We start from the raw sequence: 13,324 nt of genomic DNA, 5'->3' as shown, positions 1-13,324 counted from the left end.
TCGGGCTGTGCTATTTACCTCATCAAATCTCACTTTGTCGAATCCAGGAAACCTATTTGCAAGCTTTCATGGATCAAACAGCGCAAAACCGACGACCAGGACGACCTCGAATTTATATTAATGACGCTGAACGCCAAAGGAGTCACCGCCTTAGAGAGACTTCACAGCAGCGCAGTATCCGTTGGCAAGCAAACGCAGAGCAACAACGACGGAGGCGACAGAACGAAAACGAGGAGCAACGTTTGGTCAGACGCTCAGCTAATGCAGCGCTTCAGGAAAATAGACGCCAAAGCGAAGACGTTGAAGAGCGTTTTGCTCGGCAGATGGCAAATGCAGACCGCCAGCAAAGAAGACGCCAAAGTGAGAACGATGGCCAGCGGTCTGCAAGACTACTGGAGAACTCACAACGCCAGCAAAGGAGACGCCAAAGTGAGAACGATGAACAGCGATCTGCAAGACTTCTGGGGAACTCACAACGCCAGCAAAGGAGACGCCAAGATGAGAACGATGAACAGCGGTCTGCAAGACTACTGGGGAACTCACAACGCCAGCAAAGGAGACGCCAAAGTGAGAACGATGAACAGCGGTCTGCAAGACTACTGGGGAACTCACAACGCCAGCAAAGGAGACGCCAAAGATGAGAACGATGAACAGCGGTCTGCAAGACTTCTCGGGAACTCACAACGCCAGCAAAGGAGACGCCAAGATGAGAACGATGAACAGCGGTCTGCAAGACTTCTCGGGAACTCACAACGCCAGCAAAGGAGACGCCAAAGTGAGAACGATGAACAGCGGTCTGCAAGACTACTGGGGAACTCACAACGCCAGCAAAGGAGACGCCAAAGTGAGAACGATGAACAGCGGTCTGCAAGACTACTGGGGAACTCACAACGCCAGCAAAGGAGACGCCAAGATGAGAACGATGAACAGCGGTCTGCAAGACTTCTCGGGAACTCACAACGCCAGCAAAGGAGACGCCAAGATGAGAACGATGAACAGCGGTCTGCAAGACTTCTCGGGAACTCACAACGCCAGCAAAGGAGACGCCAAAGTGAGAACGATGAACAGCGGTCTGCAAGACTACTGGGGAACTCACAACGCCAGCAAAGGAGACGCCAAAGTGAGAACGATGAACAGCGGTCTGCAAGACTACTGGGGAACTCACAACGCCAGCAAAGGAGACGCCAAAGTGAGAACGATGAACAGCGGTCTGCAAGACTACTGGGGAACTCACAACGCCAGCAAAGGAGACGCCAAAGTGAGAACGATGAACAGCGGTCTGCAAGACTACTGGGGAACTCACAACGCCAGCAAAGGAGACGCCAAGATGAGAACGATGAACAGCGGTCTGCAAGACTTCTCGGGAACTCACAACGCCAGCAAAGGAGACGCCAAAGTGAGAACGATGAACAGCGGTCTGCAAGACTACTGGGGAACTCACAACGCCAGCAAAGGAGACGCCAAAGTGAGAACGATGAACAGCGGTCTGCAAGACTACTGGGGAACTCACAACGCCAGCAAAGGAGACGCCAAGATGAGAACGATGAACAGCGGTTTGCAAGACTACTGGAGGACTCACAACGCCACCAGAGGCTACGACAAAATGAGAACGATGAGCAGCGATCTGCCAGACTGCTGTCAAATGCTCAACGTGAACAAAGGCGGCGCGAAAATGAGAGTTCTGAGCAACGTTCAGCAAGACGCCCTGCAAACGCTGAGCGCCAACGATTGCAACGACAGAATGAACCAGAAGAACAGCGCGCTGAACGCTTACGCAACGACTCCGAAAGACATATTCGCCGTAATGCCGCTCCTGAAATGACAGGTTTAGCACTGCGTTCTCGCATCACGGATGTGAACTACCTTGGAGCACTAGAAAATCGCTGTTCAAATTGTGGAGCTTTGCACTTCGCCTTTGAAGTGAAGCGACAGCATCCGTACATTTTTTCTGATTTCTGTGACCGAGGGCGATTCAACTTGAATCTGTTTGAGGAGTTTCCAGAGCAATTAAAACAGCTCTTTGTGCGAGATAGAGCGACTCCCACAGAGATGACGCACCGTCAGCGCAACTTTCTTGAAAATATAAGAGCATTCAACTCTGCTCTCGCGATGGCTTCGATGGGGGCTCAAGTTGACACAATTTCTGGAAGGGGGCCATATTGTTACCGAATTCACGGGCAAATCTATCACCGACTGGGTGCGCTTCATCCTCACCAAGGGGAGCAACGTCAATTCGGTCAAATATATATTCTAGACACTGAAATGGCTGCCCAACAGCGCCTTGGGAATATGCGGAATTCGGACTGCGACCCTAACCTCATGCTGTTTTTGAGTGAATGGTTTGCGCGTAACAATGTCTACGCTCAATCGTTTAAAATGATGAGCGAAGTGGAGCAAATGGAAATAGCGGCAGCCCAGCGAGAAAATCGGCAAACCATACCAATTCGCATGGTATTCGATGACAGCAGAGAGCGGGGTTTTGCAAGAAGAGAGTACGCTATTCCTACTGCAAACGAAGTAGCAGTCGTATACGTGGGTGAAGAAAACGACGTTCCTGCAAGAAGGAGTCTTGCGGTCCATGTTCGACAGGCTGCAGGATCAAAGTTGATGAACATCAGTGACATAGATAAACGATGCGATCTTCTCACGTATCCACTGCTCTTTCCTACCGGTAGAGGTGGATGGGATCCGAACTTAGTTGATAATGACGGAGCTCGAATCACTCAAATGAAGTATTACGCCCACCTGTTTTCCATTCGTGAGTCTTTTAATCCCATTCTGCATGCGGGTAAACTCTTTCAACAGTTCGCTGTTGACGCTTACGTCAAGATTGAACAGAACAGACTAAACTACCAGAGGACGCATCAGGTCGATCTTCGTTCTGATTCCTATAGAGGGTTACAGGATTATCTGGCCGGTGAAGATAGCCATGGACCACCAGGTAGCAGAGTTATCTTGGCGTCTTCACACATTGGCAGTCCGAGAGCTATGCAGCAATCTTATCAGGACGCCATGGCCATTGTAGCTCGATACGGGAAGCCCACATATTTCCTCACTATCACTTGCAATCCACAATGGCAAGAGATTCAGGAAAACCTCTACAACGGGCAGGTTGCATCAGATGGACCTGATTTGACAGCAAGAGTTTTCCACGGTAAATTGCAAGAATTGTGTAGTGATCTCTTCAAAAAGCACGTACTCGGAGAAGTGGAGGGGTACGTGTACGTTATTGAGTTTCAAAAGCGAGGGCTCCCTCACTGCCATATGCTCTTGATAATGAAGGAAGGATGGAAAGTACGGACAGTGGAAGAAGTCGATAATGCTGTGAGCGCAGAGATACCGAATGGAGAAACGGAGCCAGACGCTCATACGGCTGTTACTTCGTTTATGCTTCACAGGAAATGTGGGATCGAAAATCCTAATTCGCCGTGTATGCGTGATGGGAAATGCTCAAAACGTTTTCCGAAAGCGCTGCGCGAAGAAACATCAATGGAAGTGAACGGCTATCCCAGTTATCGGAGGCGCAACTGCACAACTGTTGAAGTCAGCGGTCACGAGTACAGCGATGAGTGGGTAGTACCAACTAATCTCTACCTACTTACTAAGTTCCAGTGCCACGTGAACTTAGAAATATGCGGTACGATTTCTGCGGTAAAGTACTTATACAAGTATATCTACAAGGGACCCGATCGCGCACGGATTAGCATTGAAAGTGGATCGGATGGAGAAGGCAGTGCTGTTGTGGATGAAATTAAACAACATCTCAATACTCGGTACGTTTGTCCACCTCAGGCTCTCCACAGAATTTTCGGTTTCTCCATGCAAGAAAAGTCTCACACTGTATACAGGCTTGCAGTTCATCTGCCCGAATATCAGACTATTCACTTCATTGCTGGACAGGAGCGACAATTCCTCGAACGGGCTCAAAACCGCTTCACTACGCTCACCGCATATTTAGAGCTGAATCAGCTCTGCGAGAACATGGCCAATAGTGGTATGGAAATGGGAATTGATGCTCGTGATCTCTATTACTACCAAATTCCCGAGCATTTTACGTTCACTGCACGTGACGGGTGGCGACCTCGAAGAAGAGCGGGCAAAGAAATTGGACGTATGTACACTGTTTCACCACGAGATGTAGAACGCTACAGTCTTCGTATCCTCTTACTCAACACCAAAGGAAAGAAGTCGTTCCAGGACCTCAGAACCGTTGACGGACGCACTTATGAAAAGTTTTCCGAAGCAGCAAAGGCTTCTGGATTCCTTGATGATGACACGTATTATCGTCAGAGTATTCAGGAAGCTGCACAGTTTCAGACAGCAGCAACGTTACGAAGTTTTTTTGCTTGCTTGCTCTGTTACTGTGAAGTCGCAAATGCTGAGGAGCTTTGGAGTGAGTTTTCGGCACCGATGGCTGACGATTACATCAACAGAGGGCTAGGAGCAGAAGAGGCTATCGTTGTCGCCTATTTCGACGTCGCCGATCGGATGCTACTGCTTGGCAGAGATTTGGCCCAAATTATTGTGCCTCCTACGAATCAAAGACCTTCACCTCCCGAGGTCCCAATTGACTATCATCAACATGAAAGTGAAGGATCGCGATTATACGAATCGTTGAATACGCATCAAAAGAGGGCTGCTGATGACATCCTTGCAGCAATGAACCGCAGTGAAAGCCGCTGCTTTTTTATCGATGGCCCAGGTGGAACAGGAAAAACGTACCTCTATAACACCATTTACAACCTGGCCGTGGGGCAGCGACGTCAGGTGTTGTGCGTTGCTTGGACAGGCATAGCAGCCAATCTTCTGCCAGGTGGGCGGACGGTAACCTCAGCCTTCAAGCTCAACATGGCCGATGGAAATCGCACATCCTTGATGAAACGCCAGCAAAAAGAAGCAAGACAACTTATGGCCACTGAAATTATCATCTGGGATGAGATTTCAATGGCCCCAAAGTGCGCCCTTGAAGCCGTCGAATGTTTGTTGCGTGATATCATGCAGAACGATAAGCCATTCGGCGGCAAGTTGTTCATCATTGGAGGTGATTTTCGACAAGTGCTACCCATAGTAGAGCACGGACAGCGAGACGACTTCGTAAATTCATGTGTGACGAATTCTGTTCTGTGGTCACTTTTCAAGACTCATAGGCTTCAAGTTAATATGAGAGCTCGAGAAGCTGGACTTGAGTGGGCGAATTTCCTCCTGAACTTAGGCAATGGAAACGCGAACGACGACAATGGGCGCGTTCAAATTTCAGAGGAATTCCGGTGTCAAAGAAGCATCGTCACGGAGATTTTCGGTGAAACTATTAGTGCTGATGATACGGACCTTTATGAACGGGCAATTTTGGCTCCCACTAATATGAGTGTAAGGCAGCTAAATAACGACGCTTTGCAACGATTATGCACATCCAGTCCACATGATGAGCGCGTCTACAAAAGCATTGATGAAGCACTGTACCACGAAGGAAGTTCAGATGAACTGTACCCGATGGAGTATCTAAACACTTTGGAACCCACGGGAATGCCACCGCACGAACTTCGACTGAAGAAAGGTGCTATTATCATGCTTCTGCGAAACCTTGACGTTCTCAATGGTCTGTGCAACGGGACGCGACTAAGAATAGAAACCCTTGGACGGTATGTGCTTGGATGCCGCTTTATTTGTGGGAGTCGAAGAAATCAACTAGCTGTAATACCCAGAATCGACAACTACTGGGATAAGCAGTTGCCTTTCCGACTACGAAGAAGGCAATTCCCCGTACGTCTTGCCTTTGCAATGACCATCAACAAAGCACAAGGACAGTCCTTCAACAAAGTGGGAGTGTATTTGCCAGAAGACGTGTTCAGTCACGGACAACTATATGTAGCTTTTTCCCGCGTAAGGACTCCAGTCGGACTGAAGGTCTATACACCACATGAATCAGTGAAAAACATAGTCTACAATGAGGTTTTGCTATGAAAAAATGCAAGAAGAAGGCTGAAGGCAAAAAGGTGGGTAAAAAGCACTAATGTAGTGAAAAAGTACTACTGCAGATAAAACGAAAAACTTCCGAGAAACATAAAATTTTAGCAAACCAATCACTGCAAGGAATACGAATGAAGTGAGAAGGGGAGAAGGAATTACATCGTTGGCGACGAACATTTTCCGCTGGGCTAGGACAGATTTGAGCAAAAAAAACGAGAACGAAAAAAACATTCTGATTAAGAACGTATGGAACAGTTAACTGTAGAGCAGAAAAAGGTCTCCTATTTTTTCTACTGGAACCATGGAAATAGGCTTCAGTAGGTTCTTACTACATTTCTAAGAAATTTTTGAAGAAAACTCACTACTTCTAGACAATTTGTGAAGCGTGCTCCGGTATGAAAGGTGTGGTGACAGTGTACCGAAAAGTGTAGTGACAGTGTACAGAAAAGTCCTGTTCTCATGATATATTTCACTACGTGGCGTTCAGTAGGTTTCTACTATATTTGTCAGAAATTTTAAGGAAGAAAACTCGCTACTCCTAGACATTTCCTGAAGCGTGCTCCGATATGAAAAGAGTGGTGACAGTGTACCGAAAAGTCCTGTTCTCATGATATATTTCACTACGTGGCGTTCAGTAGGTTTCTACTATATTTGTCAGAAATTTTAAGGAAGAAAACTCGCTACTCCTAGACATTTCCTGAAGCGTGCTCCGATATGAAAAGAGTGGTGACAGTGTACCGAAGAGTGGTGACAGTGTACCGAAAAGTGTGGTGACAGTGTACCGAAAAGTCCTGTTCTCATGATATATTTCACTACATGGCGTTCAGTAGGTTTCTACTATATTTGTCAGAAATTTTAAGGAAGAAAACTCGCTACTCCTAGACATTTCATGAAGCGTGCTCCTAAATGAAAAGAGTGGTGACAGTGTACCGAAAGGTGACAGTGTACCGAAAAGTCCTGTTCTTATGAAAAAACCTATTACTCGAAAAAAGAAAAGACTTCGGAAAAACCTATTACTCTTATATAACCCTATTGACCTTCTTAGGCCCAAAGAAAATGAGTGAAGAGAAAATAGTGACTTGCAGTCTCTTTCGGGTATTTCTAAGGCAAAGAAAATGGTCGATTACGAAGATTTTGTTCCTGCTCATTTGTAAACTTTTCCACAACCTAAATACGTGGAGAGTTGCTCACAGTGTCGCTCCTTTGTTTCAGGTAAAATGGTCAACATTACTTTGAACGAATAAACTTTTCGATATACTATTTTGTTTCGTTTCTGTCTTTTTTTTTAATAAATCCACATGTTGCTTATGTTCTACATCCTACATTCTACTACATATGTGTGGTATTCTGGAACAGTTAACGGAAATTTTGATTTAAAAAACCTTTAGGGTCAGAGTAATTTCAGTAGAAGTGCTGTTCAGCAGTAAGAAGAGTTGTGCAAGCGAGGGGAGCACATTGAAAACCCGAAAGCTGTAAAATTGGGTGCGACGGACAGCGTGGAACTGTTGTACAGTATTATTTTGCAGTAATTTTTTTTTGCGTGTCGCAGAAGTTAAATGGCACGTTGCAGCCGTTTGATACCCGTGGCTACTGCGCGCGTTGTTCATCACCTCTATGACTCCTCCGTGCGTTTGTTTCCTTGCACGTTTGCCTCAGCTTGGTATTGTGCTCCTCAGAAAGTGGAAACACGAATGAAACCGGCTGCTTAAATAGTAGCCAACAGCTTACATAATTTGACAAAGAACGTTACCTTTATCAGTACGATGATCTTCACATTATTTTATGTTAAACATCATTCCTTGATAGCTGTTGAGGAAAATAGGGAGAACACCCATTCTTCGCGTAATGCTTTAAAATTGTGTATATATTATATTCGAACCGAAGTAGTGTTTGAAGCTAAAGTTTGAATATTCTCAAAATGTAGAACTGACGCGTTTAGAAAAAACTATGAAATTTTTTGTCTTTATATACATTAAAAAAGAAAGAAGAAAATAACAAAACAACATGAAAACAGAACTCTTATTATTTACAGAAAATATCACTACCACTAATTTTTGAATTTCAATTTAAAAGTATATTTTGGTTAGTTGATGAAAGTGAGCGAAGCGAACACCACACAAAGTCTGAGAGTCCGGCGTAAGCCGGACGATCAGACTTGTACATAATAACGAGCTTAGTCCGTGTGTGAGAGTGCGCGCGTGTGTTTGTCTGTGTGTCACAAAATTCGAAAATGGGGGTGCGACGGGTCCACCCGGCGTCGGATTGGTGCGCTGGGGTCAGATAGCTACAAAAAGAGTTGCGACGGGTCCCGCGGTGTCGGATTGGCGCGCCGGCGCCAGGCACCTATGGAAGGATGTGCGACGGGTCCACCGACGCCACATACCTATGGAAGGGGGTGGGACGGGTCCACCGACGCCAGATACCTATGGAAAGGGGTACGACGGGTCCACCGGCGTCGGATTGGTGTGCCGACGCCACATACCTATGGAAGGGGGTGGGACGGGTCCACCGACGCCAGATACCTATAGAAGGGGGTACGACGGGTCCACCGGCGTCGGATTGGTGCGCTGGGGTCAGATAGCTACAAAAAGAGTTGCGACGGGTCCCGCGGTGTCGGATTGGCGCGCCGGCGCCAGGCACCTATGGAAGGATGTGCGACGGGTCCACCGACGCCAGATACCTATGGAAGGGGGTACGACGGGTCCACCGGCGTCGGATTGGTGTGCCGACGCCACATACCTATAGAAGGGGGTGCGACGGGTCCACTGGCGCCAGATTGCTATAATATGGGGTGTGACGGATCCACCGGCGTCGGTGGACCCGGTCATTGGTGCGAAATAACTTCGCGTGCATGTCGCAAAGGATAAGTGGTTGCAGCCGTTTCATAGCCGTGGCCACTGGGCGCTGCGCTTTTCACCTTCATGACTCCTCCGCATATCTATTTCTTTCTTCGTTCGTCTCAAGTTGGTAGCATGCCGTTCTCAGAAAGTGAAAACGCGCATGAAAACGGCTGCTTAAATAGTAGCAGGATGTTTATGTGATCTGACGTGGAACGTTATCTTTATCAGTAGGATGATGTCGTTCACGTCATTTAATGTTAAATCATCATTCTGTGATAACTATTGGGAGAAATCAGGAGGAATACCCCCTACTTCGAGTAATGCTTTCAAATTGTATCTGTATTATTCTGGCATCGAAGGAGTGTTTGTAGCTGATGGTCGAATATTTTCCAAATGTAGAATTAACGCGTTTAGAAGGAAAACTCCGTAATCTTTCGCCTTAATTTATAATATAAAGAAGAGAAGGAAAGCGTTGTTAAAAAAACACAAATCTAATTTTACAGAAAACACCACTACTATTAACTTTCATTGATCATTGAAGGGGAGCGAAACTAAAATCACCGAAAGTCTGAAGTCCGGCTTTAGCCGGACATTCAGACTGGTAAATTAATAAATTCACAACGAGATTTTTCCAATGATCTATCAAAAAAGATCTTAAAACAGAATTATGAAATGGTTTTTTTTCTGGTCGAGATTCACTGCCGTCTCTTACGGGATGATTAGAAACATGTGAAAAAGAGGATTGCAATATTTACACTACTTGACGAAAACTATTTCCGTACATTTGCCTTCTCTTACCTTTGTCTTTTTCCGTAAACAAAAAAATGTCGTTGTATGCAATAGAAAGATGAGAGCGCAAGCAGCAGTGCTTGGTAGAAAATCCAAATAAAACGCAGAAAATTTGCCACAATCCGTCTTTGAATAGCTCCACGAGAAAACATCGGATTCAAAGTAATATGTACATTCTTCTGAAAAAGAAAAGTCAGGAAATGACATGTGATAAGCATCGCATGAGCATGATTTTCGTCTTTCTCTTCCATTTGTAGCTCTGATGCACTCTTTTTGAAAAACGAGCAGCAGTGCGTTGTGTATAACGAAAAGATAGAAGGATAAAGTTCCCGGCGTACCAATTTACTTGGGATGAGCCAATGCATTCTACTGCCCCGGAGGGGTGAAAGGCTTGGTTGGCGCTAGAGCTGCTTAACCTTCGAGCGTGCGGCCACAGCGGACCTCTTAGCGACTGCTCTACACCCTCCCTGTTGGATATAACTTCTTCTAATCCGGTTTTATTCGATTCTGCTAACTAAATGGTCTCAAGATGAACGAGTCCAAAAAATAACCTAGATAAGTTTATGAAAGCTCAGAAAAGTCTTGAGATATTATAAAGGAACGGAGGTCAGGAAGTCTGCCCTTACGTTATCTTGATACTGTGATGCAGATATCGATCTTTGTCGATCGATGTCTTCGCAAACTCGTTTTGACCTCTTCCAAATCTTCAGGCAGTTCCTTAGGGACCAATCTTGAGAGGCAGGAGGTGTGGGCTTTAGTTAAAGGCATCACCCCACGAATCTGAGGTGGTGCAGATTTCAGGTGGAGTATTCGTATACGGGATGGGAGACTACGGAGAGGGGGGTGATTCCGTCCATTTCTTCCTAATTGCCGTAAAAAACCGCCCGGAAGATACGGCTTCATTCGTTTTGGCGCACTATTTTGTACAAGAGGTTCGATTGGAGCGCGCCAGTCTTAAGCGACGCCGCATCTTCCGAGCCGTTTTTTACGGCAATTAGGAAGAAATGGACGGAATCACCTCCCTCTCCGTAGTCTCCCATCCCGCATACGAATACTCCACCTGAAATCTGCACCACCTCAGATTCGTGGGATGATGCCTTCGAAAAGTGGTTTAACTAGATAGTCAAGCTTATCAAATCTCAGAAGTGTCTCGAGATATTACGAGAGAAATGAGGTCAGAAACTGCTCTTGCGTTATAGAGCCCCTTGATATTGTGACAAGGTAGAGTTTCGCCATAGATTGGTCTTTCATATTGTATTTACTTTCGTTCCACACTTCATCACTCTATGTAACAAGCAGTTCTATCCATCCCAGTCGCCTTTTGTTTACTTCGCCGAATTCAAGAAGTAGAGAAGAATTTTGGAATGGATTTTCTCTTCTTCTTTCAAGTCGATGGTAACAAACATTTTGCAATTTTCGAGAGTCAGAAAACTAGACAAAAACAGCAAATTTGTCGTTGTTAGCGTATTTAGAACTACAATACTAAAAATTTTTGTATTCAGTGTGTCAATAACTTCTCCTAGTACTCACCCCAAAAGTGCAAAAACGATTGAAGTCCGGATAGAATCCAGTTTGCAGATGTAAACAGCACTAGCCATTTTCCCGAGAATATTGCTCTGAAAAAACGAGTGAAATATATTATTGTAAACTACTTCTTTCCAGTTGAGCTAATAGCTCATATGAAACTTCAGCGATAAACTGACTCATATTTCGTTGGCCATGCGATTGCAACAAGACGATTAATGGCTATTTGCAGTTGACTATACAATGTAGCTAACCAAAATAATAAAGCCAATTGGCCAATTCTTGCACCAAGATATGATGTCGTTGCATCTGGACTTAATTCCCTGAAAATCAGAAAGAATCATCGGCTCCGAAATAATGTCATCGAAATAAATTAAATAAATATCATACAGTATGGTAGCTGGTCCTGCCCATAGGATATGAATCACCAGCACCCCTGTGTCAGCCACTAAATGTGATGCGCAAATACAACCGAATGAACTATGAAATACCACAGTTCTGAAGATTAGAATGATTGCAGTTATGTTTATAGTGCATCCTATGACACCGATCTGTAATAAGTTCGTGAAGGTCTAGAATGACTTTTAAGTATCATTTTTTTGACAAGAGGGGAAATCGTAAAAACTGTCGGCGAACATACGATTATCATTGTGATTCCTGCAATAAGGTATTCGTATTGTTCGGCACAATCTGAGCACGTTTGCGACATATTCCTTAAAACAAAATTAAATTAAACAAACGACTAAGTTTCAATCTTTCAGAAAATTTAACATATTTGGGAACTTAGGATCCAAAATTACGTAGAAATCGATCACATTAATTGAATAATAATAATGAATAATGTCCGCGGAGTGGGATTGATCAAAAAAAGGAACGGCATTCTCAGGACATTATTCTGATAATGACAAGAATAAGAACAAAGTATATATATATATATATATATATATATATATACAGTGTATTATAAGAATGAAAAAGTGATGTACGAGAAAATTAAGCATTAAGAGGGGTTATATCCAAAAAGAGGGTCCTAGACCCATTCTCGACACCGTTGTTGACCGTTTTGTGTTTGCTTTTTTTCTCATCATGTGCATTCCCATGGTGCTTTCACTTTTTTCAGTATAATTGCTTACACTTTAGACACCATCATGATCATGCTACGTGATAACGGGCGTATTCTGTCACGAGTGAGTGTGTGTTTGTTTGTTTGTTTGTCTGTGTGTCACGAAATTCGAAAAAAGGGTGCGACGGGTCCACCCGGCGTCGGATTGGTGCGCCGGCGCCAGGTAGCTATAGAAGGGGGTGCGACGGTTCCACCGGTGTCGCATTGGCGCGCCGGCGCCAGACAACTTTAAAGTGGGCTGCAACGGGTTCCGCGGCGTCGAAATGGTGCGCAGTAAATTCGTGTGCATGTCGTAAAAAGTAAATGGGACGGTGCGGCAGTTTCATAGCCGTGACCACTGGCTGGGTTACTTTTCACCTTTTTACTTGCACGTTTGCAACAAGTTGGTAACACGCCTTCTTCAGAAAGTGGAAACACACATGCAAGCGGCTGGTTAAATAGTGGCCAACAGTTTACATGATCTGACGTAGAACGTTATCTTTATCAGTAGGATGATGTCTTTCGCGTCTTGTTGTGCTAACACATCATTCTTTGACAGCTGTTGAAGAAAATAGGAGGAAAACCGATATTTCGAGTAACACTTAAATTTTGTCTATAATATATTGGTAAGGAGTGTTTGAAGCTGAAGTTTAAATGTTCGCCAAGTGTAGAACTGACGCGTTTTGGAGGAAAACTAGGGAATCCTTCGCTTTTATTTATAATGAAAAAAGATGGAGAAGGATTGATAGGACTAAAATCGTGGCCAACAGCAATCTCTTTTTGATGGTAACCCACTTTCTAATGGTAATGTGTTCACCTTATGCGGAAGATACTCGCGGCGAACACTACTTCTTCAACCATGTTCGGAACACTGGAGCATAACCTAGATTTTTCTGCCAAACTTAGCGCAGTTTAACTATAACTACTTCATGAAAGAATAATAGGGTCAAACGTCCAATGTGCATGGGTCCCCTTGGAGTGCACCAACGCGTTTGACTTCAACTCAGAGTCGTTTGATATTGCGTATGCGGCTTAAACAAGGTTTTTGTAGGGGTCAGCCGATGTAGCAGGTCACTGTTTTTATCCCTCCAAGCAGGTCTAG

At 44.8% G+C, this 13,324-nt stretch overlaps 2 protein-coding genes across 4 annotated transcripts; one reads left to right on the top strand and one right to left on the bottom strand.

Annotated features, from left to right (window-relative positions):
* Positions 1-120: 120 nt before the first annotated feature.
* Positions 121-6,741, top strand: RB195_005357 (uncharacterized protein; the record flags this gene model as incomplete). Of its 2 annotated transcripts, XM_064177796.1 has the most annotated exons (4): positions 121-5,949; positions 6,036-6,103; positions 6,523-6,601; positions 6,658-6,741. In XM_064177796.1, 4 exons carry the CDS (start codon positions 121-123, stop codon positions 6,739-6,741), a joined length of 6,060 nt encoding a protein of 2,019 aa, XP_064034906.1. The 2 variants fall into 2 exon arrangements, with proteins under 2 accessions (XP_064034906.1, XP_064034907.1); XM_064177797.1 differs by lacking the exons at positions 6,036-6,103; positions 6,523-6,601; positions 6,658-6,741 and having other exon boundaries at positions 121-5,961.
* Positions 6,742-9,149: 2,408 nt separating this feature from the next.
* RB195_005356 (uncharacterized protein) lies at positions 9,150-13,083 on the bottom strand (the record flags this gene model as incomplete). Of its 2 annotated transcripts, XM_064177795.1 has the most annotated exons (8): positions 9,150-9,245; positions 9,606-9,775; positions 11,127-11,212; positions 11,300-11,443; positions 11,511-11,671; positions 11,761-11,833; positions 12,601-12,672; positions 13,040-13,083. In XM_064177795.1, 8 exons carry the CDS (start codon positions 13,081-13,083, stop codon positions 9,150-9,152), a joined length of 846 nt encoding a protein of 281 aa, XP_064034904.1. The 2 variants fall into 2 exon arrangements, with proteins under 2 accessions (XP_064034904.1, XP_064034905.1); XM_064177794.1 differs by lacking the exon at positions 12,601-12,672.
* Between the last annotated feature and the right edge of the window lie 241 nt (positions 13,084-13,324).

This window comes from Necator americanus, chromosome I (assembly GCF_031761385.1).
Source record: "Necator americanus strain Aroian chromosome I, whole genome shotgun sequence".
In the NCBI taxonomy this organism is placed as follows: domain Eukaryota; kingdom Metazoa; phylum Nematoda; class Chromadorea; order Rhabditida; family Ancylostomatidae; genus Necator; species Necator americanus.
This window is presented reverse-complemented; position numbering and strand designations above follow the sequence as displayed.